Source organism: Ailuropoda melanoleuca, chromosome 7 (genome assembly GCF_002007445.2).
Source record: "Ailuropoda melanoleuca isolate Jingjing chromosome 7, ASM200744v2, whole genome shotgun sequence".
NCBI classification, from domain to species: Eukaryota; Metazoa; Chordata; class Mammalia; order Carnivora; family Ursidae; genus Ailuropoda; species Ailuropoda melanoleuca.
In genome coordinates, this window is record NC_048224.1 from 783,637 (window position 1) to 810,064 (window position 26,428).

Genomic DNA, 26,428 nt, shown 5'->3' on the forward strand with positions numbered 1-26,428 from the left:
TCAGCGCTGGAGATGTTCATTTGTAGAGATCCAGATGTATCTTCCTGCGTCTCAGGCTGATTCCGTCCATCATCTATATATTCTATCACCATTATCACTTTTTTAAAAAGATTTTATTTGTGAGAGAGAGAACACAAAAGGGGTAAGGGCAGAGGGAGAGGGAGAAGCAGACTCCCTGCTGAGCAATCTCTTTCATTCATTTTGAATCTATTTTTGTGTATGGTGTCTCGAAATGATCCAGTTTCATTCTTGTACATGTGGCTGTCCAATTTTCCCGACACTATTTGTTGAAGAGACTGTCTTTTTTCCACTGGATAGTCTTTCCTGCTTTGTTGAAGATTAGTTGACCATAGAGTTGAGGGTCCATTCCTGAGTTCTCTATTCTGTTCCATTGATCTATGTGTCTGTTTTTGTGCCAGTACCATACTGTCTTGATGATTACAGCTATGTAATAGAGCTTGAAGTCTGGAATTGTGATGCCATCGGCTTTGGTTTTCTTTGTCAACATTCCTGTGGCTATTCAGGGTCTTTTCTGGTTCCATACAAATTTTAGGATTCTTTGTTCCATTTCTGTGAAAAAAGTAGATAGTATTTTGATAGGGATTGCATTAAATGTGTAGATTGCTCTAGGTGGCACAGACATTTTAACAATATATGTTCTTCCAATCCATGAGCATGGTATGTTTTTTCATTTCTCTGTGTCTTCCTCAATTTCTTTCGTGAGTGTTCTATTGTTTTCTGAGTACAGGTTCTCTGCCTGTTTGGTTAGATTTATTCCTAAGTATCTTATGGTTTTGGGTGCAATTGTAAATGGGATCAACTCCTTAATTTCTCTTTCTTCTGTCTCATTGTTGGTGTATAGAAATGCAACTGATTTCTGTGCATTGATTTTGTATCCTGCCACTTGACTGAATTCCTGTATGAGTTCTAGCAGTTTTGGGGTGGAGTCTTTTGGGTTTTCCACATAAAGTATTATATCATCTTCAAAGAGTGAGAGTTTGACTTCTCCTTTGCTGATTTGAATGCCTTTTATCTCTTTTTGCTGTCTGATTGCTGAGGCTAGGACTTCTAGTACTATGTTGAACAGCAGTGGTGATAGTGGACTTCCTTGCCGTGTTCCTGACCTTAGGGGAAGAGCTCTCAGTTTTTCCCCATTGTGAATGATACTTGCTGTGGGTTTCTCATAGATGGCTTTTATGATATTGAGATATGTACCCTCTATCCCTACGCTGAGAAGAGTTTTCATCAAGAAAGGATGCTGTACTTTGTCACATGCTATTTCAGCATCTATTGAGAGTGTCATATCGTTCTCCTCCTTTCTTTTATTAATGTAGTGTATCACATTGATTGATTTGCAGATGTTGAACCAAACTTGCAGCCCAGGAATAAATCCCACTTGGTTGTGGCGAATAATCCTTTTAATGCACTGTTGGTTCCTACTGGCAGTATTTTGGTGAGACTTTTGCATCCATGTTCATCAGGGATATTGATTTGTAATTCTCCTTTTTGATGGAATCTTTGTCTGGTTTTGGGATCAAGATAATTCTGGCCTCATAGAATGAGTTTGGAAGTTTTCCTTCCATTTTAATTTTTTGAAACTATTTCAGAAGAATAGGTATTAATTCTTCTTTAAATGTTGGGTAGAATTCCCCTGGGAAGCCATCTGGCCCTGGGCTCTTGTTTGTTGGGAGATTTTTGATTACTGCTTCAATTTCCTTGCTGGTTATGGGTCTTTTTAGGTTTTCTATTTCCTCCTGGTTCAGTTTTGGTAGTTTATGCGTCTCTAGGAATGCATCCATTTCTTCCAGATTGTCTAATTTGTTGGCATATAGTTGCTCATAATATGTTCTTATAATTGTATTTCTCTGTTGTTGGTTGTGATCTTTCCTCTTTCATCATGATTTTATTTGGGTCCTTTCTCTTTTCTTTTTGATAAGTCTGGCCAAGGGTTTATCAATCTTATTAATTCTTTCAGAGGACCAGCTCCTAGTTTTGTTGATCTGTTCTACTGTTCTTTTGGTTTCGTTCATTGATTGCTGCTCTGATCTTTATTATTTCTCTTCCCCTGCTGGGTTTAGGCTTTATTTGCTGTTCTTTCTCCAGCTCCTTTAGGTGTAGGGTTAGGTTGTGTATTTGAGACCTTTCTTGTTTCTTGAGAAAGGCTTGTATTTGCTTTGTACTTCCCTCTTAGGACCACCATTGCTGCATCCCAAAGATTTTGAACAGTTGTGTTTTCATTTTCGTTTGTTTCCATGAATTTTTAAAATTCTTTTTAATTTCCTGGTTGACCCATTCATTCTTTAGTAGGGTGCTGTTTAGCCTCCATGTATTTGAGTTCTTTCCAACTTTCCTCTTGTGAGTGAGTTTGAGTTTCAAAGCCTTGTGGTCCGAAAATATTCAGGGAATGATCTGAATCATTTGGTACCTGTTGAGACCTGATTTGTGACTCAGGATGTGATCTATTCTGGAGGATGTTCCATGTGCACTAGAGAAGAATGTGTATTATGTTGCTTTAGGATGGAATGTTCTGAATATATCTGTCAAGCCCATCTGGTCCAGTGTGCCATTTAAAGCCCTTATTTCCTTGTTTATCTTCTGCTTAGATGATCTGTCCATTGCAGTGAGGGGGGTGTTAACGTCCCCTACTATTATTGTATTATTGTCAATGTGTTTCTTTGATTTTGTTATTAATTGACTTATATAATTGGTTGCTACCATGTTAGGGGCATAAATATTTACAATTGTTAGATATTCTTGTTGGACAGACCCTTAAGTATGATATAGTGTCCTTCCTCATCTCTTATTACAGTCTTTGGTTTACAATCTAATTTGTCTGATATAAGGATTGCCACCCCAGCTTTCTTTTGATGTCCATTAGCATGATAAATGGCTTTCCATCCCCTCACTTTCAATCTGGAGGTGTCTTTGGGTCTAAAATGAGTCTTTTGCAGATAGCATATCGACGGTTCTTGCTTCTTTATCCAATCTGATACCTTGTGTCTTTTGATTGAGTCATTTAGCCCATGTACATTCAGGGTAACTATTGAAAGATATGAATTTAGTACCATTGTATTGCCTGTAAGGAGACTGTTACTGTATATTGTCTCTGTTCCTTTCTGGTCTGTTACTTTGGGGCTCTCTGTTTGCTTAGAGGACCCCTTTCAATATTTCTCATAGGGCTGGTTTGGTGATCGCAAATTCTTTTAGTTTCTGTTTGTCCTGGAAGCTTTTTATCACTCCTTCTATTTTCAATGACAGCCTAGCTGGATAAAGTATTCTAGGCTGCATCTTTTTCTCGTTTGGTACCCTGAATATATCATGCCAATTATTTCTGGCCTGCCAGGTCTCTGTGGATAGGTCTGCTGCCAATCTAATGTTTCTACTGTTGTAGGTTACAGATCTCTTGTCCCAAGCTGCTTTCAGGATTTCTCTTTGTCTCTGAGATCTGTAAGTTTTACTATTAAATGTTGGGGTATTGACCTAGTTTTATTGATTTTGAGGGTGGTTCTCTATGCCTTCTGGATTTTGATGCCTGTTTCCTTCCCCTAACTAGGGAAATTCTCTGCTATAATTTGCTCCAATATACCTTCTGCCCCTCTCTATCATTCTTCTTCGTGTGGGATCCCATTATTCTAATATTGTTTCACTTTATGGAATCACTTAAGTCTCGAATTCCCACCTCGTGATCCAGTAGTCATTTATCTCTCTTTTTCTCAGCTTCTTTATTCTCCATCATTTGGTCTTCTTTGTCACTAATTCTCTCTTCTGCCTCATTTATCCTAGCAGTTAGAGCCTCCATTTTTTATTGCACCTCATTAATAGACTTTTTGATTTCGACTTTGTTAATTTTATTTCTCCAGAAAGGGATTCTCTAGTGTCTTCCATGCTTTTTTCAAGCCCAGCTAGTATCTTTATAATCGTTATTCTGAACTCTAGTTCCAACATCTAACTAATGTCCATATTGATTAGGTCCCTGGCAGTTGGTACTGACTCTTGTTCTTTTTTTTGAGGTGAGTTTTTCCATCTTGTCATTTTGTCCAGAGATGAATAGATGAACAAGAGAACAAAATACTAAAAGGGCAACAACAACCCCAGAGAAACATACACTAAACAAATCAGAAGAAATCTGAAACCATGGGAAAAAGAAAAAAAAAAAAGAATATGATCAGGCTGGCGAATAGAACAGAGGGCATACACTAGATTTTGGGCGTATTTTGGTCTGTTAGAAGAAGCTGCATCCCAAAATTTTAGAGGAAAAAAAAAAGTATATATATACAAAAGGTTAAATACAATGAAGGGATTAGAATATAACTAAAAATGAAAATTAAAAAAGATTTTCAAAAGGGAATTGATAAGAAGTTGGTTGAAAAAGGAAAGAAGAAATATTTTTAAAAAAGGAAAAAGAAACAAAGAAAATTTAAAAAATTAAAGTTGAAAGACTAAAGAATCATGGGAAAAGCTGTGAACTCTATGTGCTGTATTCCCCTAGCGCTGGAGTTTTGCATTTCTCATTGATCAGTAAATTGGTCCTGGCTGGATGTTCTTGGTGATCTTCTGGGGGAGGGGCCTGTTGCATTAATTCTCAAGTGTCTACACCCCAGGTGGGATTGCACCACCCTTGCCAGGGGCCAGGCTAAATCATCTGCTCAGGTTTGCTCTCTGTAGCTTTTGTTCCCTGAAGGCTTTCCACACAGGTTTAGAGGATGAGAATGAAAATGGTGGCCTCCCAATCTCTGGCCTCACTCCTCAGTGTGCCCTCAGAGAAAAGCAGTCGCTCACTCCTGTCTCCGTGGTCTCCCGGCGGAACTCCTTGCTCACCTGGCCTGTGACCACACGTTTCTGTCTCTGGCACACGGTCCCGTTTGGAGTCTCCAAACCCAGCAGATTTTTGTGGCACGCTCCTGAGGGGAGTCTCTCCAGTTCTGCTGCTTGTTGGGCCCCTTGCTGGAAGAGCAGTGGTGCAACTGTGCCGCGGATCACCACTTACGGCCACCCCGAGCTGAGAGCCCACTCCTCGGCTCCCTCTTTGCCACCGGCTTCCCCGCTCCGATACCTGGGACCTCTGCCTCACTCATGCATTCCCAGTCTTTCTGTGACCCTGAGAGTCCTGAGACCACCCTGTCCCAGCAAGTGTTCCATCCCCGGCTTGTCATCAGAGCGACGTCCCTCACCGGAGGGGACTTCTGCAAGGTCCGAGTTTGTGCTCTGCTGCTCTGCCGGCTAACGGAGGCTCCCTCCCCCCATGGTCTGTCTTCCCATACATCGCCTCAGATTCACTTCTCTGCACTTCCTACCTTGCGGAAAGTGGTCGCTTTTCTGTTCATAGAATTGCTGCTATTCTTTTTTTCGATATTCTCTTCTGTTCGTAGGTGTTCAGAATGGTTTGATAGCTATCTCTAGCTTTTTTAAAAAAGGAAATTAAAAATACTGCAGAAATGGATCTGGCTATTTGGGTTTCAGTGATTGATATGTATTTGTTCTTTTTCTTCCCCCACCAAACCCCTCACAGATACTTGCCTCTTCTAATTTGGCTACCTGGGAATGAGGTTTCCAAATATCTCAACTACCAAAATATCTTAACTGTCATCTACAAAGAGGAAATCAGGATTTTGTATCAACTGGCTAGGCTGCAGGATTGTAGAAAAACCCTAATTAATTTGTGAGCCACAAAATCCTGTCTAAAATCTGCCATCTAGTGTGGGCTTTGTAAAATTACATTTAATTGGACACATTAATCCTAAAGTTATCACTTCCCTCATGGACACAGGACTTGAAATTTTAAATTATCAAACAAAATGATCAAAAGCAGCATTAAATTTCATTTCCCCCTTGGTTTTAATGTTAGAGAGAGATAGAGACAGAGACAGATGCTAGATAGATATATTGATATGCAAAGTAGAGCTTTTGATCAGCGTGGTAAAGTGGTACAGGAAAACTTTAAATATCAAAATCATCTAATAATAAATTTTTATAATTGTTAATAAAAACAAGGAAACATATCCCGCTTGTTTCCTTATTATTGTTAAGTGTCATTCCTGATAGGAGAGGGTGAGTAGAAAAGTATCAGTTGTTGAGAACATTCTATTGTGCCAGGCTCTTTACCTACTTTAATTTCATTTAAACCTCATCTTTTGGTTTTTGAGTTAAAATATTAAAATACCCATGGCGCTTGGGCGGCTCCGTCTGATAAGCATCCAACTCTTGGTTTTGGCTCAGGCTGTGGTCTCAAGATGGTGGGATCGAGCCCTGAGGCAGGCTCAGCACTCTGCACAGAGTCTGCTTGAGATTCTCTCTCCCTCTGAGGCTTCCCCCGCCCCCTCGCCTCACTCGCGCTCACACTCTCTCTCTAATAAATAAATAAACCTTTAATAGTATATTACAATACCTATTTTACATATAAGAAAATTGAGATCTAGCAGGTGAAATAATTGACTTTTATATCACAGCTGGTTAATAAAAGCACGAGGATTTATAAACATGTCTGTCAGCTTCAAAAGCTCATGCTTTTTCATCTACTCCATACTGCCTATTACACTTTTTGAAATGCTGAAAATAGTATATAAACCTCTATTTTGTAGTGGTAATCCCCTTTCATTTCTGATACTGGTAATTCGTGTATTCTCTCTTTTTTCTTTTTCAATCTTGCTATAGGTTTATCAATTTTTAAAAATCTTTTCAAAGAACTACCTTATGGTTATATTGATTTTCTTTATAATTTTCTATTTTCTATTTTATTTCTGTACTTATTCTTTCCTTTCTTCTGATTGCCTTGGGATTATTTTGCTCTTTTCCTGTTTTTTTCCCCCCCAAAGTTTCTTAAGACTTGAAATACTGATAATTAAGCTTTCTTTTTTTTCTAATACAGGCATTTAATGCTATAAAACTCCCCTAAACACTGCTTTAACTGCATTCTACAAATTTTATCACATATTTTCATTTATTTTAAAATACTTTCCAGTTTCTCTCAAATTTCATTTTCATTCAAATTAAAATCTTCTTATATTTGAGATTTCTTCTTTGATACATGAATTATTTAGAAATATGTTGTTTAATATCCCAGTGTTTAGAGATTTTTCTGTTCTCTTTCCATTACCAATTTCTAGTTTAATTCTATTATGATTCTAATTCCTTTAAATTTACAAAGATTTCAGGGGAGGGAAGGTGTTGGGGTAAATTTATTAAGATTTGTTTTATCACACACATGCGCACAAATTTGTTTTATCACAAATCTTATGTCTGTCTTAACGGACTTTTCACTTACACTTGAAAAGAAAGTATACTCTGCTGTTGACGGCTGGACTATTCTATAAATGTCAATTAAATCCACATTAATAGTGTTCTGTTCTTCACTATCCTTGCTGAACATCTGTCTAGTGGTTCTATCAATTAAAAAGATAGGAATGTTGACATTTCCCACTCTATTTGTGCATTTTTCTATTTTTCCTTTCAGTTTTGTCAGTTTTTACTTCATATATTTTGAAGCTTTGTTGTTGGGTATACCTACCCATAGGGTCGTTATGTTTTCCTGATAATTGAGTCTTTTATCCTTATATCATGTTTTTCAGTGGTACCAGCTTCTGAAATGACTCCTAATGATTCCCACCTCCTGTTACCTGCACCCTTATGTAATCCTCTCCCCTTGAATATAGGCTGGACCTCGTGACTCACTTCTAAGGAATAGAGTATGGCAAAAATGATGGGCTATCACTTCCAAGATTAGTTTTATAAAATATTGTGAGTTTTTTCTTACTTGCACTTTCTCTCTGGGTTTTTTGTGTTTTTGTTTTTGTTTTGTGCACTTAGTCTGATGATGCCATATTGTGAGCAACCTTATGGAAAGCCTCTTATGGCAAGGACCTGAGGGTGGCTGGCCCTGGCAAACAGCCAGAGAGGAACTGAGGCCCTCAGTCTAACAGTCTGGGAACAACAATCCTGCAAACAACACCATGAGTGAGTTTGGAAGCAGATCCTTCATTGGTTAAGGCTTCAAGTGAGACCACAGCTCTAGCTGACCTTTGATGGCAGCTTTGTGAGAGACCAGGAAGCACAGAATTTAGCTAATCCATCCTGAGATTCCTGACCAACAGAAATTGTGAGATAATAAATGTGTTTAAGCCACTAATTTTGGAGGTAATTTGTTATAAAGCAAGAGGTAACTAATATACCCCCCCTGGTAATTTTCTTTGCTCTGAAGTCTACTTTTGACATGAATGTAGTATTCTAGCTTCCTTTTGTATTAGTGTTTACATTTTTCCCACCCTTTAAATTTTAACATACCTATATCATTATATTTGAAGTGACTTGCTAGTAGACAGCATATAGTTGGGTCATGTTTTTTAATCCATTATGACAGCCTGTATCTTTTAATTGATATGTCTGAAGCACTTAGAGTCATATGATTATTGATATTTAAATTTCAATTCTTTGTCATCATTTTATTATTTTCTGTTTATTTTCTCTGTTTCTCATTCCTCTCTCATCCCTTTCCTACTATCATTTAGAAAAGGAGAACAGTTTTTGGTACTCCATTTTAATTTATTGATTGCATTTTCAGCTGTATCTTTTTCTTACACTTTTATGGAGTGGTTACTCCAGAGATTATGATGTACATACTTAACTTTTCAGTTTCCTTAGGATGAGTATTTTATCATTGCAAATGGACCCACCATTTATGTTCTTTTACCTTTCCTCTTTTATGTTATCTTACATATCACATCTATATACATTGAAAACTCATTAAGACAATGTTTTAATTATTGCTTTCAACCAACAAATGTATTTTAAAGAAATCAAGAAGAAAATAATAATCTTTTCTATTTACACTTATGTTATTCTTCCTTCCTTTCTGATGTTCCCAGTTTCCATCTGATATTATTTTCCTTACATCTGAACTTCCTTTAGAAATTATTTAGAGGGACGCCTGGGTGACTTATTTGGTTGGGCGTCTGCCTTTGGCTCAGGTTGTGGTCCCAGGATCCTGGGATTTCCTCCCGCTCAGCGAGGAGCCTGCTTCTCCCTCTGCCTGCCACTCCCCCTGCTTGTGCACTCTCTTTCTCTCTCTGATAAGTAAATAAATAAATCTTAAGAAAAATTCATTTACAGCAGGAATGCCTGGGTGGCTGAGTCAGTTAAGCAAATGACTCTTGCTTTCAGCTCAGGTCATGATCTCAGGGTCATGAGATTGAGTCCCACATCATCGTGCTCTGCACTGGGCAGGGATCCTGCTTAAGATTCTCTCTCCCCCTCTCCCTCTGTTGCCCCCTCCCTCGTGCAAGCTCTCTCTCTGTCTCTCTCTTAAAAACAAATAATACTTTTTTTAGAGCAGTTTTGTGTGTGTGTATGTGTGTGTGTGTGTGTGCACAATAAATTCTCTTAGTTTCCTTTTATCTGAGTAAGTCTATATTTCTTTCTTTTTTTTTTTTTTTAAGATTTTATTTATTTATTCTACAGAGACAGAGACAGCCAGCGAGAGAGGGAACACAAGCAGGGGAGAGGGAGAGGAAGAAGCAGGCTCATAGTGGAGAAGCCTGATGTGGGGCTCGATCCCATAACGCCGGGATCACGCCCTGAGCTGAAGGCAGATGCTTAACCGCTGTGCCACCCAGGCGCCCCTGAGTAAGTCTATATTTCATCTCTATTCCTGGAGGTTATTTTCACTTGATATAGAATTCAGAGTTGACATCTCTTATGTTGTTTTTTTTTTCTTTTTGCCACTTTAAAAATCTTATACTTCCTTCTGCCTCCACAGTCATTTGAATCTTTGTTTATCTGTTAGCAATTCATTGTTAGTCTCTATTTTCAGCAATTTGATTGTAATATTGTTAAATTCACATTCATTTGTGTTTTTCTGTTTAGGGTTTCCTGACCCTGTTGAATCTGTAGGTTATTGTCTTTTGCCAAATTTGGTAAATTTTTAATATATACAATAATGGAGTTTTTCTCCTCTTTTTCTAAAACTCCAATGACGTGAATGTTAGTCCTTTTGGTACTGTTCATAGACTCATGAGGTTCTGTTCAATTTTAGCTGAGAGGTGATCTCTTTTTCTCTGTTTTTCAATCTGGATAATTTCTATTGATCTATCCTCAAGTTCATTAACTCTTTCCTGTGTCATTTATATTCTTCTGTAAGATGTTTTTGTGTGTTTAGTTATTGTATTTTCAGTTCTGAAATTTCTTTTTTTTTTTTAACATTTTACCTAATTTGTTTAAAGAATGGTACTATCTTTTGGTATATTTGGTTTTTTTCTAATAGTAACTAGGTTTGAAATGCCCACTTCTCTTTTTCCCTGTGTCTCATGACCCATTTCCATTACCCCAGCTGGGCAGATGCACAGTTGCCTGCCAGCCGCAGGTGGCGTTAGCTACGGCAAAGTATGTGCTAAAGTGAAATATCAAATCCAGTAAAGAGTTGACTCCTGGGGCGCCTGGGTAGCACAGTCGTTAAGCGTCTGCCTTCGGCTCAGGGCGTGATCCCGGTGTTCCAGGTTCGAGTCCCACATCCGGCTCATCTGCTGGGAGCCTGCTTCTTCCTCTCCCACTCCCCTGCTGTGTTCCCTCTCTCGCTGGCTGTCTCTCTGTCACATAAATAAATAAAATAAAATCTTAAAAAAAAAAAAGAATTGACTCCAAGTTCTCTCTACTTTCTGTAAATTTTCACCTCTTCTGAAATGTCTATCCAAATATGTTTCTTCTCCAAGTTTAAATCTCTCTTCTGAGTTGTTTAAATATACGTATTTCATTCAGGCAGTTTAAACTTTGGGGGAAATGTTTCAGTTTTACTTCAAATTTCATTATACATCATCAGGGACCTTAATTCTCACACTTTTGATAAATTATAATTCTTTTATATTTGAATGTTTGGGCTGTTGCTCTCTGGTTATGAGGGTAGCTGGGAAATGACTGCTTCACAAGAGAACCTGCTAAAAGTTATCCTCTTCATCTTCTTTTTTCTTTCTTTCTTTCTTTCTTTCTTTCTTTCTTTCTTTCTTTCTTTCTACAAGTGACATATAAAATTGTGTAAGTTTAAAGCATATAACATGTTGATTTCATAGTGTATATATTACAATATGATTACCACTGTGGTATTAACAAACAGCTCCATTATGCAACATAATTATTATTTCTTTTTTTTGTGGTGAGAACATTTAAGATCTAGTCTCTTAGCAACTTTCAAGTATATAGCACAGTATTGTTAACTATAACCCCAATACTGTGTATTAGATCCCCAGAATTTACTCAGCTTCTAATTGCAAGTTTCTACCCTTTGACCCACATCTCCTTTGACCAACATCTCTTCCCAAATCCTCCTCCCCCAAATTTTTATTTAGTGTCTGTTTGTATCTTCTATTTCTGTGCTAAGTTTCTACCTTTCAATTCATTTTAACAGTGTTTGCCCTTACTTGTTGGCAAACTTTTTAACAATAGCTGCTTTAGATTCTTTGTCAGATAACTCCAATATCTGTATAATCTCAGTTTTGGCATATATTCATTGTCATTTTCCATGTAAACTGAGATTTTCATAGTTCTTCATATGTCAAGTAAGTTTAGTTTGTATCCTAGACATTTTGAATACAGCATTGAGACTTTGTGTCTAATTTCAATTCTATAGAGTATGTTGATATTTTTGTTTTAGTGGGCAATTAACCCAGTTTGGCTCAGACCACAAGTTCCATCTAGACTTCTGTGAGTTGTAGCTTCTCTCTCTATTTTGATGTTTAATTTAATTTAGTTTTAAATTTTATTTAAATAAGCTCTATACCCAAAGTGGGGTTTGAACTCACAACTCTGAGATCTGGTTGCATACTCTACCAGCTGAGCCAGCCAGGTGCCCCTGTGGGTTTTAGTTTCTAGGTCAGTTTCATTTTCAAAGTCTTTGCAATGTAGTTTGGATCTGTCCTACATGTGATCAGTATGAAGCACAGGCAGAAGACTGTTATTTGCTTTAGTTGTCAAAGATTTTGGCATGCTGTTTAGGATCAGATCCATGCATGTGAAGCTCAGCGGTGAGCTCAAGAGTTCAGAAACACTTTTGGGGGGTCACTTTTCCAAAATCCTCCTCTTCTGTGATCTTTTCAGTATTTTTCAGTGGCCGAGGCTTCCATTGTGGTCCTCTCACCAGAAAGCAGAGCTTTATTTGCCTTACTCTTGCTGCACACTTTCCCTGAGCTATCCAGAATCAATTGCTGGGAAGAGAGAGAGACAGAGAGAGAGAGGGAAAAAGCAACAGAGGTTTGCTCCAATCTTTTAGGACCACATATCATCCAATTGGAGAGTAAGTTTCATCTCTCTCAGAATTTTAGGTGCCTGTTTTAACTTGTCATTGCTAAGACAGCTCTTTACCTCTTTACCAGCTGAAACTAGAGGACTTCTAGAGTTATCTCTGTCTGCAGAGATGTGTCTTTCCTGGTTTTGGACTGTGTTGAGACTAGGCTATAGTAGATACAATTCTGGAGGTCAGGAGGGGCAGGCGATGGCAAACTCACCTCAGTTCTCTAGTACTGATTTCTGTTTTTCCCATTTCCTGCTATTAGTTACTTTTAATAGTCCTCAGACTATTCCACACATTCTATCTAGGTTTTTTTAGTTGGATCAGTGGAAGAGACATAATAGAGTGTGCTTACTCCTTTTTACCCTGAACCTGAACTCACTGTGTCTTTTTTATACAAATAAACTTGATGCATATTTGTTGAACATCTATTAGTACATGAAATGACCAATAATGTTAATATTTTTTCTCCTAAACCCAACCCTACATCATTCACTATGTGAAGCATGAAACCACCATACAAACTCCCATATCATAGAGTATCATGGGGATAATTTTTTTCTAATTACCAAAGTAATATGTATGGAATTCAGAGATTTTGAAAAATAAAAACACATTTTTTAATTTTTATTTTTTAAGGATTTTATTTATTTATTTGAGAGAGAGAGAGAGTGTGTGAGAGTGGGAGGAGGGGCAGAGGGAGAAGGGCAAATAGACCTCTTGCTGAGCAGGGAGCCTGATGTGGGTCTCAATCCCAGGACCCCAGGATTATGACCTGAGCCACAGGCAGATAGAAAAGCACAAATTTAAAATGAAACATTAATCTCTGTAATCCCAATATATAAGAGGAACCATTGTTAAAATTTGGATGTATGTGTTTCTAAGATTATGTTCTTTGTAAATATGTAAAAATTTCAAATAAAGGTAGAAACACAAATATTGTTTTTTACTTTTTCTTTAACATAATAATATATTGGCCAGTGTTTTCTGTGACACTAAATATTATACACTACAGCAAGCTTTTTTTTTTTAAAGCAAGCTTTTTAATGGCAGTGTGGAATTCTGTAATTTATTTAGTCAGAACAAAACTATGGACATTTAATGTTTAAAAATTTTAGCTATTGGGGCTCCTGGGTGACCCAGTCAGTTAAGTGGCCGACTCTTGATTTTGGCTTAGGTCATGATCCCAGGGGCCTGAGATTGAGCCCTGTGTTGGGCTTGGCAATCATCAGGGAATCTGCTTGAGGATTCTCTCTCTCCCTGTCCCTCTCCCTCTGCCTCTACCCGCTGCTTGAGTGCATGTGCAAACGTTCTCTCTTTCTAAAATAAATAAATCTCTAAAAAAAATGTTTAGCTGTTAAAATAATGGGAGGATAAGGTCTCATACACATAAGTGACTTTCACCTTGATTCCTTGCAAAAAATGCCTAAAGTAGAATTGCTAGTTTAAAGGCAATGTACATTTTTAAGGGTTTTGATACACATAACCAAAGTGCCTTCTAGAAAAGAGATTTGGAATGAAAATTGATACATATTTTATTAGGTGGTTTTCCCCAGTTTTTTTATTTTTTAATTTTTATTTATTTTTAAGATTTTTATTCATTTATTTTAGAGAGAGAGAGCGGGCATGAGCAGGAGGAGGGGCAGAGGGAGAGGGAGAGAGAATCTCAAGCAGACTCCCCACTTTGCCTGGAGCCTGATCCAGAGCTCAGTCTCATGACCATGAGATTATGACCTGAGCCAAAATCACCAGTGAGCTGCTCAACCCACTGAGCTATGCAGGTGCTGCCCCTCCATTTTTTTTTTTTTTAAGATTTTGTTTATTTATTTATTTGAGAGACAGAGCATGAGCGGGGGGAGGGGCAGAGGGAGAGGGAGAAGCAGGCTCCCAGCTGAGCAGGGAACTCCAAATTGGGCTTGATCCCAGGATCCTGGGATCATGAGCTGAGCTGAAGGCTCAGCCACCCAGGTGTGCCCCCCCACCCCCTTTTTAAAAAGATTTTATTTCTTTCTCCAGGTTTTTTAAAAATTAATTTTAAACTTACAGAAAACTTACAAGACTGGAACAAACAATGTTCATGTATCCTTTACTTAGATTTACCATTTTTGACATTTTGCCATATTTGCCTTATCTCTCTCACTTTCTCTCTCTCTCTCCACACACACACACACACACACCCACACACACGCTTGTTTACACTTTTTCAACCATTTGAAGGTGGGTTGTGTATGTCATGTTTCCTTTTCTCTGAAGACTTTAGTGTATTTCTAAGAAAAAGAATATTCTCCTACATAACTACAGTACAGTTATCAAATTTAGGAAATTTAACAATGATAAAATACTTTAATTTTATCAGTGCTTTACAGTTTTATCTGCTCTACAGCCTATATTCCAGTTTCTTGAATTGTCCTAATAATATCCATTATAGCATTTATTTGTCTATCTATCTATCTATCTATCTATCTATCTATCTATCATCATCTATCTATCTATCAGTCTAGGACCACATACTGCATTTAGTTGTTGTATCTTTTAATATTCCTTGATTTGGAACACTTCTTTTTTATTGTTTTTTTTTAAGATTTTATTTTTTTGAGAGAGAGCATGAGAGAGAGAGAGAGAGAAGGCACAAGGAGAGGGGAGGGGCAGAGGGAGAGAGAGAATCAGGCTCTCCCTGTTGCCCCCCTGAGCAGAGAGCCTGATGCAGGGCTTGATCCCAGATGCTTAACCCACTGAGCCCCCAGGTGCCCCTGATCTGGAACACTTCTCCAGTCTTTCTTGGTCTTTCATAACATTAACATTTTTGTGGCATACAGCCTAGTGGTTTTATAGAATGTCTTTCAGTCTGAGCTTGTGTGATATCCTTCAGTAGGATGCTACATCCAGGTCTAAAAAATGACAAATGAAGTTGAAATAGCATCAAACACGGATATAGCTTTCATCAAGACACATTCTTGTAGAAAATGGTGCTGACAAAGGATTACCCAATATGAAAATAACAAGGGATCAAGAGGACTGAACAATACAGCTGCTAGATAATTAATCCTCTCATCTAAAGTACAGCTAATGAAATTAGGTCGACAGAAATGGTTTTGTCAGTGGTGGGGACTCCTGCCTTTTCAAAGACAATACTGCCGTACTTTGCGCAGGCAAAGCCATATCTACCTCATACACAATTATCACGGGCAACTTGACTATTCAGTGTGTATCCATTTACTGAGTTAATCGGTGATGAGGATTACCAAGAGTTTGCATCTCTAGTCTTATGGTTATTTTATTTTGTTGTTTGCTCTTTTACTAACAGGAAGCTAGAACAAGGGAAAATACAAGATTTTCTGCATTCTATATAGAATTTGTGACTAATCTTTGTTCATTTGACTTGTGGGGGTGGACCTAGTAGCAAAGAGACTCATTATCATGAAATCCTCACCAAGTCTAACCACTAAAAGAGTGGGTTCACCTGACAAATTATGTCACCTCTAGGAGGGGGAGTAGGGAAGCAGGCAGACTACTGCAGTCTCAATAGGGACAGTTTTTGGAAAAACTTATTTCCAAACAGAAGAACTCAGGATCTAGTTCACATGTGACCTCCTTGAAAGACTAGTAGCCACTTAACTTTTGCCAAGCAAGAGACGAATGGAGAATATTTGACAAAAGATCCGGCAACCATGAAGAGGAGTGCAGGAAAATGGAAGAAAGCAAAGTGTGAAGTGTCAGTCTCTTCTGCTATAACTGTTCGTTCATCCGTTTCTTTCTTTCTTTCTTTCTTTCTTTCTTTCTTTCTTTCTTTCTTTCTTTCTCTTTCTCTCTTTCTTTCTTTCTTTCTTTTGTGTTCTTTTATTTCTTTAGCAAGGATTAGCTCATAGGCCATTGATCAATAGGCCCATGCCAGTATAGTAATAGTGGGTTCAAGTGGAATTTTTCTCTGCATGTTAATATTTGGGAGCAATTAGGGGCAACTGGGTGGCTCAGTTGGTTAAGTGTCTGCCTTCTTCTCAGGCCATGATCCCAGGTTGCTGGGATCAAGGCCACATGGGACTTCATACTTAGCGGGGAGCCTGCTTCTCTCTTTCCCTGCTTGTTCTCTCTCCCTCTCTCTGTAAAATAAATAAATAAAATCTTAAAAAAAATATTTGGGAGCAATTAAAGAAAAAAACCTTATAATGCAGGAAGACCTTAAGAAAAAGCTGAAAATTCTACAGAAGCCCTCTTTTTGGTGTAAAAAAGTGGATGGGTTAGTTATATTATTAGAGATCCACTAAGAGATTCCAGATCCACTGGGGTGCCAGCCGCATACTCCAGAGGAATTTTAACTGTGCAAGCAGCTCTGCTGTTAGTGCTCTGGGTAGGTTCTAAGTGGTCCACTTCAATTCTTTTTGCCCTAAAGTCCCCACTTGCGCAAAATTTGAGATTGTTTTTGGAACATTAATTTGGAGTTACTGCTGAAACGCCTGCAATTAGAAAGGCAACCTCTCAGTTTTTATTTTACTAAAAATAATCAGACACACCTCATCACCCCACCCCCCCCACCCCCCAAGTCTATCCCTATTGTCCCTGAGGGAGAGTTAGCAGGAGAGTCTTTGAAACTCTGAGACAGCAGCAGCAGCAACAAGGTGGAGAGGTGGTAAGGCCCAGGGAGGTTGAGGGAGTGGGGGTGGAGGGGCTCTGACAGGCAGGGGACCACCATGCCCTGTGGCCCTGGCCCAGGGCCAGGAGATGGAGCTCAGGGCCTGCCGTCCCTCCTCTTCCAGGGCCTGGCCCTCGCTGCTCCTTTGCCTTTGACCACACTGGTATGCCAGAGCAGCCTATGCTGGGGAATCTCAGCGGCAGCAATTCCGGACCCTCAAGTGTCAAACACCCAAAGGAAGGAAAGGCACCTCAAGGAGGGACCTACTGTTAAAGGAGCATCCCAAGAGTGGAGAGTTAAGGAAAATTTAGCCTTTCTTATAATACGTTTGTTCTCTCATATGGCATTCAAAGTTTTTGGTTGCAGGAGCCCCTTAACACTTCTGAAAACTATCTTTGTGAGTATATCCATCGATATTTATATTAGATTTTAAAAGAAAAATTTTAAACGCGGTAATACAGAAACACACATTCCATTAGCCTTTGCAACAGAAGTGAAATCACTCCTAATTGTAGCCTCAGAAAGTTCCCCCATGAATGAGAGTTAATAATAGTGGAAAAGGCAAGTAAAATCTTAGTATTATTAAGGAACTATTTTTAGGGGCACCTGGCTGTCTCAGTCAGAAGAGCATGTGTCTCTTGATCTCTGGGTCTTGAATTCAAGCCCCACATTGAGTGTAGGGATTACTAAAACAAACTAACAAAGAAACAAACAAACAAAAAAAACCCACAAAGACAGAAAAAAATTAATTTTAATCTTGCTGACTCCTGAGAGACTTACTCTCAACTTTAAGAACCACTGCTCCAAAAAGTTACAGTTTAGAAACGGGGCCTTCACTTCTTCAACAATTTAGTCAAGAGCCCTGTGGAATCCCAAGCAGGGTCTGCACTGCTGCAGCTATCTAGTGACCTGTGGAATTTACAGATCTCTGGGATGTTATCTTCATCACTTCTCACTACAGCATTTGCCCTTGGGTCTGTTCTTAACAAAAAAAAAAAAAAAAAGCAGAACATACCAAGTACCATCAGTTGCTGAAAAAAATAAACTTAATTGAAAGGAAAAAAACAAATTCCAGAAAAGGAGTAAGACTACCAACAAAAGCTTCACAAACCAAGAATTCACTTGAAAAGAACAGCCAACAAAATAGGAATGCATCTATGCATTTTAATGAAGGGCTGGCTAAAACCAGGAAACATTGAAAAATATAAAGCCAGTGGAAAAAAATGCTTGTTATGGTGTAAACTAAGAAGAAAATGTAAAGAAATCTGTAGAAAAGCTTTTTAAGTTCAGAAAAATAATGAGTAAGAATTCGGTAAGCCTCTTAGAGATAAGATAGCTCTTAAAGAAGCTATTAACTATTGAAGAGAAAGTTAAGTATGGGCCCTGTCATGCTACAGGAAGAGGAAGTTGGAATGAGCAAAACATCAATCCCAAGAAAACCTGAAAGTATGTAAGTGGTCTCTAAAACAGAGGAAATAATCTCTTGATTATAAAAGATCTGATGCTAAAGTTTTGAATAATTGTCTTGTGCAGATCGATTCTGAAACTGAGAAAGAAAGTAATAGGAATGAAATTGTATTTTCTTTAAAAATTTATTAATTTTTTGAGAGAGAGAGCGTGAACATGGGAAGGGCAGAAGAAGAGGGAGAGAATCTCAAGCAGACTGTGTGCTGAGCTCAGAGCCCGACTTGGGGCTCAATCTCATGACCCTGAGATCATGACCTGAGCTGAAACCAAGAGTCAGATGCCTAACTGACTGAGCCACGCACGTTCCCCAAAACTGTATTTTCTAAATTAGATGATGGAGAGCCAGGGAATCACAAAGGTGAGAAAGCGAAAGAGGAGATAGTTCTATCAGTTATCAATTGCTGCATCATAACTCCAAAACTTAATGGTTTAAAGCATCGGGGATTTATTATTTTTTTCATGATTCTCTCGGTTGGCTGACAGTTTATCTGCTGGTGTTGTCCGCATTCAGCTGGAAGGTGGTTGTGCTGGAAGGCCAATGTTGCCTCACTAACATGTCTAGCATTTGCTGCTGGCTATCCATTGGGAGCCTCAGTTCTTTTACATGTGACCCCATATTCTCTAGTAAGCTAAACTGGCATCCTTATATGATAGTGTCAGGGCAGCATGATAAGATGAAAGCAGATGTTGCAGTGTCCCTTAAGACCTGGCTTTGGAAGTCACATAACACCACTCCTGCCACAATCTGTTGACCAAAGCAAGTCATAAGATGGGTCCAGATTCTGGGAAATAGACAACCTCTTGATGGGAGGAAGAGTAAAGTCGCATTGCATAGGATTGTGGGAGGAATTTGTGGTCATATTTTGCATTTTATCACAACAGAGAATGGATATGACAAAGGCCCAAGCTACATTAACATTAGTTCGAGGAGCGAAACCATTCACAACTTCAGCTGAGTGTTAGATGTCAGTTATGCATGATTGAAAGAGAATTTAAGGAAGGTGGAGCCGGATACTTGTTAGTTGTAGTCGGTGCAAGACCTTTAGAAAATGTTTCACAAAGCTGAGAAGTGAACTCATTCATCAGACAGAATAACTGGAAGAATATAAGCAGAAAAGAAGGATTACGAGCAGTCAGGTTCAGAGAAAGGGAAATACCAAATCAGTAAAATCAATAAAATGGAGGTGAACTGTAGAATATGAAAATACACGGCAACATTTTATTCTGCACAAGAATACCCATGATAATAGATCCTTGTTTGTGATACAAAGAGCTACTGCTGGAGAGATGAAGCAAGCCAGACAGAAATTAATAAAGGAACAAGTAAGAAGTAATAAAAAAGTTGGTAATACTCTGAAAATTGAGGATTGTTAAAGCAACTCCAAGAAGACATTTTGTGCTCTCTTTCCAACTAATACATTAACTTTATTTCTAAGATGTCAAGTGCTTTGCTTCCCATTGTAATGGGAGACTTTAAAAAAATAGCAATACAATAGCTCATGTCTCCCTCCGTGAAGGGATCTTTTAAGCTCATTGCCTAAAGGTGGAGGAGGGTAGTACCCCTTGGTGATGAAGGATATCTTGTAAAATTACAGGTACCCTATGACCGTTAATGGAAGAGATGTGCTTAGACTGTAACCCTGATACAGTATTAATCAATATCCAAAAAAATTCTTCCCCATCCACCCCAATGGTTAGCTTGGTTGACTGTGGTACAAATCCCAACCCTTCTCAGGTATACCCATCACAAACTACCACCAGCAGGACTTCTGTCTCCTCCTGGTCAGTTTGAACCACCTTTCCTCCACTTCGTGGGCATGAAACGTTACTTCTATCCTTATTCATGGAAGGCCTCCAGTGCAGGCCTAAGATAAACATAACGGGCTTCTACCTGAAATAATGGCCTTGTTCTATGGTTATTAAAGCTATAAACATTGACCTCCACCTTTTATCTTTAGTAATATGCTTTTGGTAATTACAAAGAATGCTATTCTTAATATGTAATTTGATGCATATATACATGCATTTCTGTTAGGTGAGAAATACTTAGGAGAGAAATTAGTAGGTCACAGGGTATGTGTATGTTCAATTTGAGCAGGTAATGCCAGTTTTCCAAAGTGGTAATAAGTACTTAAAAGATATATAAACACATAAACAAAAGGAGCCTGTCTTTCATTTAAGATTAATTTGCTGAAGACCCCAAAGCAATTTTTTATGGGAAATAAGAATTAAACTTTGAAAAAATGAAACAAAGTGTATGTGTGCATTAACAAACCATTAGAATTTGTTTTGATTCTGATTGGGATGAAGTCACAATAATTTCTCCACCAAATAAACCCTTTCCTTTCTATAATTCATATGAGAATGCTATTTTGTAGCATATTTCAATGAAAGTTGAATGAGGTAATTAAAAGTTGTCTATAGATTGGTTTAATATACTGGAACCTATCAGTTCAATACACTGGAAATTATATGGTGTTTAATGGTTAAATGTGTGATAAGATACTTATTACTCCAGATAATTTTGTCCTGGGGCTTCAGTGTAAGCCAATACATCTCTGGTCTACAGACTAACCCAATCGGTTAACACACAGATGACATTATATGTTGTCATAAATGGACCTGCTGCCTTCTTTACTATCTGAAATGATGTCAGCAAACTAAGGTGAAGAAATTACTTACAAAATCATCCCCGTTATATTTTTAAATTTTTAATATATTTTTTGCCTTCAGCTGAAAAGGATTTGAAATATTAGTATGTTTGTAACATGGCTGGAAAAGCTAAAAAATTACTTATGCTAACAAAATTATTGTAATGGAGTGTTACATCTCTTTCTGAGTTATTGACAACCCTGATTAAAAAAAAAAAAAGGAAAATACCCACCTAAAAGAAACAAAGAGTTAAAAAGAGAAAAAAACCCTTTCAGTTACTGAAATTCTTTCTTTCTTTCTTTCTTTTTTTTTCCAGTTACTTAAAATCTTGAGGGTCAATAGGACCAAAAGGAAAAAGGAGCTTAAGTTTCCCATCCACTTGTTTTTGTCTTCAAGTTTTCCTTTCCTAATACTACAGAAATTGTTATGGAACAGGAAGCGGAAGGTTCAGAAATTTTACCTTTAATTTATCAAGTTATATCAACCTGGGTGGTCCATTTGTCAAAAGGTAAGAAAGTTGACATAAAAAATATACAAAAATTAACATACTAAATGTTTGAAGTCTTTTAAATGTCACACATACAAAAGAAAAGTGCACACATCATAAGTATACAGCTTGATGAATTATCACAATTATTGTCATCAAGGTAAAAAAATAGAGCATAACCAGCATCCCAGAAGTTCCCAACCTCTTCCCTCCCAGTTGTTCTGCCCCCTTTCTCCTCCTCAAGTGTAGCCATTGCTGTGACTTTTAACACCATAGGATAGTTTTACCTATTTTAAAAAAATGTTATATAAATGGAACCATACAGCATGTATTCTTTTGTGTCTAGCTGCTTTCACTTAACACTGTTTTGTGAGATTTAGCCATTCTATTTTATTTCTTATTTTTTTAAAAGATTTTATTAATTCGAGAGAGAGAGAGCGAGCGAAAATGAGCAGGGTGGGAGGGCTGAGGGAGAAGCAGACTCCCTGCTGAGCAGGGAGCCCGATATGGGACTCGATCCCAAGATCCTAGTTCCCTGGGATCCTGATCTGAGCTGAAGGCAGCTGCTTAACTGACTGAGCCACCCAGGCACCCTAGCCATTCTATTTTAGATAGCAGTAGTTCATTTATTTTCATTGTTGTTTAGTTTCCATTGTATAAATATACCAACATTTATATCTTCATTCTGTTGATGGCTATTTGGGTTGTTTCCAGTTTGGGACTTCACAATTAATGCTGCTACAAACTTTCTTCTACACGTCTTTGATGCATATATATATATGTGTTTCCATTGGTGTTTCTGTTTCTCCACGTCATCACCAATGTTTGTTTCTGTCTTTTTATCTTTAGCCATTTTTTTTGTTGTGTATTATTGGTTCTCATTTTGGCTTGACTGTGTGCTCAGTGAAGGCAAGGCCACATCTGTCCTGTTCATAGCTGTATCACTATTCATAAAACATAGTACAAATAATAATAAGTGGCAATAACAATAATAAAAATGAAGATTGATTGAAACTAATAACTACACTCAGAGTTTGCAACTTGAGCTTATGTTTATAGTTTTACTTTTATTTGTTAAAATGAATAGTTGTTTTTTTTTTTTTAAGATTTTTTAATTTATTTATTCTACAGAGATAGAGACAGCCAGCGAGAGAGGGAACACAAGCAGGGGAGTGGGAGAGGAAGAAGCAGGCTCATAGCGGAAGAGCCTGATGTGGGGCTCTATCCCATAACGCTGGGATCACGCCCTGAGCCGAAGGCAGACGCTTAACCGGTGTGCCACCCAGGCGCCCCTAAAATGAATAGTTTTTAAATGGTGTTATGATTTAGATATCATAAATCATTTCCAATGTTTTCCTTGATGTGAAACCATAAACGACCTCACCTCTTCCCCTGACACCCACCCTCCCAAACACACACACGGTGCAAATTTAGGGCAATGGTCCAGGAAGAACTATACAAATATATCTCCCCTTTAATTTTATTCAAATATTTTGATAGAAAAATTAAATAATTTAACTGCTAAGTAATTTTAGGTATTTTTCTTATATTAAAACAAACACAAATATAATGGTATCCAAACTGATTGAATATTGTGCTTACATAGGGGGTTTGAGTCACTTCAGAATCTATCTGTATACCCTTGGCCACCCTATTCTTCTCAGCCAAGTCTGAAAAGCTTTGATAATAACGGAGAATTAATGAAGTGTTTCCATTGGGTAGAATCATGATTCAGTTTTTACATTAGGAGGATAATTTTGGCTTGTACTACAGAAGATGAGTTGGAGGGGATAGGGGTGGATGAAGAAGCACTGGAGGTAGAGATAACATTAGAGAATTATGTAATATTAATCCATTATATTATAATTATTCATTATACTGTAATAATCCAGGTGAGAGAGAAATTGGCCTAAACTCACAGCACAGGACATAGAGAAGAATAGGCACCAAGGTTTCTAATTTTATTAGCTATTTACTTTCATGTTCACCATGACTCTATAAAACATCATCTAAACATCTAATTATTGGTTGTGGTTTGTATTATACCTGTATAAATAACTTACATATGTGATAGGATAAATACAAATGTTAATGAGCATTACTATTATTTAATTCCTTATATTTGCAAAAGTCAAATGGACTTCAATATATTCAAAATTAGATATTATTCAGTAGTGTATCCATTTGCTGCATTATATATAAAGAAATTTACAACTATTGTCTCTGAAGTGATCTAAATAGTTCACATAACATATAAGCTTCAAGGGAAATCTTCGTATCCATTATACAACTCCATCTTATTGCAATTGGAGTTTTTAACTGGACCTAAATAAATTAATCTACAATATGGCTAAAATGTTAATATTATCATTGTAATTCACAATATACCGGTATTAGATACTTTAGGGACTCAGCACTGCTACAAATCCATTTGATTTTCAGGTCAATTTCCAAAACTGTGAAGTCGCTAATAAATTCACAGTGCTTTCTAGCTTTTGAAGTGTTTTGGCATTTTACATTATCTTCTTTGATGTTCAACATCCTTGAAGTCAGCAAGGCTGGTCACCCTAATTTTTCAGTTCAAAAAAGCTCTGAGATTTCATTTATTGTGTTTAACAAATGTTATTTGTATAACATCATGCATCTGCAAACTGTAAAGGGACTGGAATTCAGATTTCCAAAGTTTTTATTCTGGTGTACCAGGTTGTCAGTCTAATATAGCATATGGCTTCCTAAGATTCCTGGATTTTAGTAGCTCTTTGACAAATTTCTTAACCTGTATACTTCAGTTTTCATATCTAAAATAAGGAGATAATAATAATACCTAGCCATTGAATTATTATAAGGATAAATTTAGCTAAATTTGTGAGGCATTTAAAAACAGTGTCAAGCTCACAGTAAGCTCCAAATAAATGTTGGGTTATATATTTATTGTTTTAGCATATCCAACTGACTTGTAAGGAGGGTTTTGATCCTCATAATATACACATTTGGAAAATTCCCAGTTGAGTATATATATTAGGCAAGTTCAGATGTGTATATGGGTATTAAAGCATAAACCTTGTTTCTAATTTAATAACTAAAGAAATGTGGGGGCCCAATAATCCCATTAGCCCTACTTAATTAACCACATTTCATCTGACCTCGATATGCTCTTCCCAGAGAGAAAAGACTTCAAGGGTGTGGTAAGTAGACCTGTTGAGATATTTTAAAAAGCAGAGATCCGTGGATTTTAACAGGAAGCTCAGCATATTAGACAGTCCAAGTGTGCTCAGGAGTGTAATATCTGCCCAGTCTTAGCTGAGAGGACGTTAGGGGGAACGCTACAAGGGACCCAGCTGGGTACTCTGCAGGAAGTTAAAAAAAATTGTTGAGCTTTGAAAAACATCTGGTGTTAGCCATCTGTCTTTGGCAGTACAAAGGCTTAAGGTCTATGTGGTTCCTTCTGACACCATGGAAGGCGGAGTTTCAGCGCAGAAGTAACAAGTAGTGGCAAGCTAATTTAAGTACGTTCTCGGGGTCCGGAGACACTTGCACTTCCTGTTACCACAATTCAGGCCAAACTGCTGTCAATCCCTAGTGTTTGAGCGCTTCCCCAGCCTCGATTCCTGTTGTGGCCACCCTCGGGTGGGCCGTGCTCCACCTAGGTGCTTTGGAATGTGGGACAGTTTCGCTCTTCTCGCGAAAGAACACGGTCTTTTGCTTGAGTTGCTCGTTAAAAGGTTGGCACAGTCGGGATCTCCCATTGTTGTTAAGAGGCGCAGGAGCCCCGGCCAGTAAGACGCTGTCACTGCTGCCCAGCAGCGAGCCCCAACATCCCAGCCAGGCCCCGCTGGGCATTCCGAAGCCCCACCCATGGCAACGCCACTCTGACGCCCGCGCGCCGGAGGCCGCCATAGGCCCGCGTCGCGGCCCAGGGCGACGTGTGGCGCGTGGACTCTATCAGGTCCAGCCCTGCGGGAACCCGGCAGACACTTCCGGGCAAGGTTCTGTGCACCTGTTCCTTCCTTCTCCTTAAGTGTCTTCCCCTCTGGGAAAAAGTGGACATGGCCCTCCCCAGAGAACAAGATGCACGACAGCAAACCTAACTTAAGAACAGCACGGAAGACTAACCCCCAAAGCAAGAAGGTGCCCGGCATTTCTTTAAGCTGTTTGGAAGTTCACGTGACCCACCAAGTGCCGGGGCCCGGTGGTCACGTGACAGCGCGCGCGCCCTCGCGCCGCGAGAGCCGGCAGGCGCTGTGCGCGCGCCTTCGCCGCTGCCTCGCATCCCCTCGACGGGAGGGTGAGGAGCCGCGGAGTGATCAGGCGTCTGGGGGCCGGTGCGCGTGCGCAGCGAACAGCTGTCACCCAGTGCGGAACAAGTCTTCCAAATTTCCCAAATTTCCCTGGGCCGAAGGCCACCCTCTTCCTCCTCATCTTCCTCCTCTGGGTCGTATCCCGGTCCCTACCCGCGCGCCAGGTAACCGCTTTTCCGGAGTCCGGGCGATAGGGATGGTGGGGGGAGGGGCCCGGGCGGTCTTCTCGGCACTGCCCCCCTCTGCTCCCGGCCGCTGGGGGTGCCGGTGTCCGGGGGAGGGGAGAAGCGGGCGGGAGGCGCTTGGTCTCCCACCGCCGCCGCTGTCATGCTGGGGAAAGAGTGGCCGGCCATAGTCGCTGCGGAGGGAGGCGGGAGCCAGTGACAGTCCGCTCCGGCCCTCTCGGGGGTTCGGTCCCCGCGCTCGTCGTTCTCCTGGGGGCCGAAGTCTGGGTCGCGCTCCTTGGTTCAGAGGAGCGCGCGGGTGGTCCAGGGATGCCGACTCCTTTCCATTCCCTTTCCAGCCTGGTCTGCGGCGGACTCCGGGGAGGCACGGCCTGCTGAGCCCTCGGTGCCATCTGTTCTTTGGGACTGTCACGACCTGGGGGGTGAAGGCGGGGGCTCCTCTCCAGG

The 26,428-nt window shown here is 39.2% G+C and overlaps 1 protein-coding gene across 18 annotated transcripts in view; it reads left to right on the top strand.

The window, feature by feature from the left end:
- The window catches only part of KDM4C (lysine demethylase 4C), a 502,429-nt gene that overhangs the window by 44,831 nt on the left and 431,170 nt on the right, over window positions 1–26,428 (top strand). For 7 of the 18 annotated variants that reach the window (XM_034663835.1, XM_034663840.1, XM_034663834.1 and 4 more), the window contains one exon: window positions 21,328–21,519. The exons of 1 other annotated variant lie outside the window; for it this stretch is intronic. In XM_034663835.1, coding sequence (XP_034519726.1) covers window positions 21,438–21,519 — 82 coding nt within the window. In that variant the 5' untranslated portion in view covers window positions 21,328–21,437. Of the gene's footprint in view, window positions 1–21,327; window positions 21,520–22,698; window positions 25,961–26,428 lie in introns of those variants that run through there. 10 more of the 18 variants (XM_019806066.2, XM_034663848.1, XM_034663847.1 and 7 more) reach the window with 7 other exon arrangements.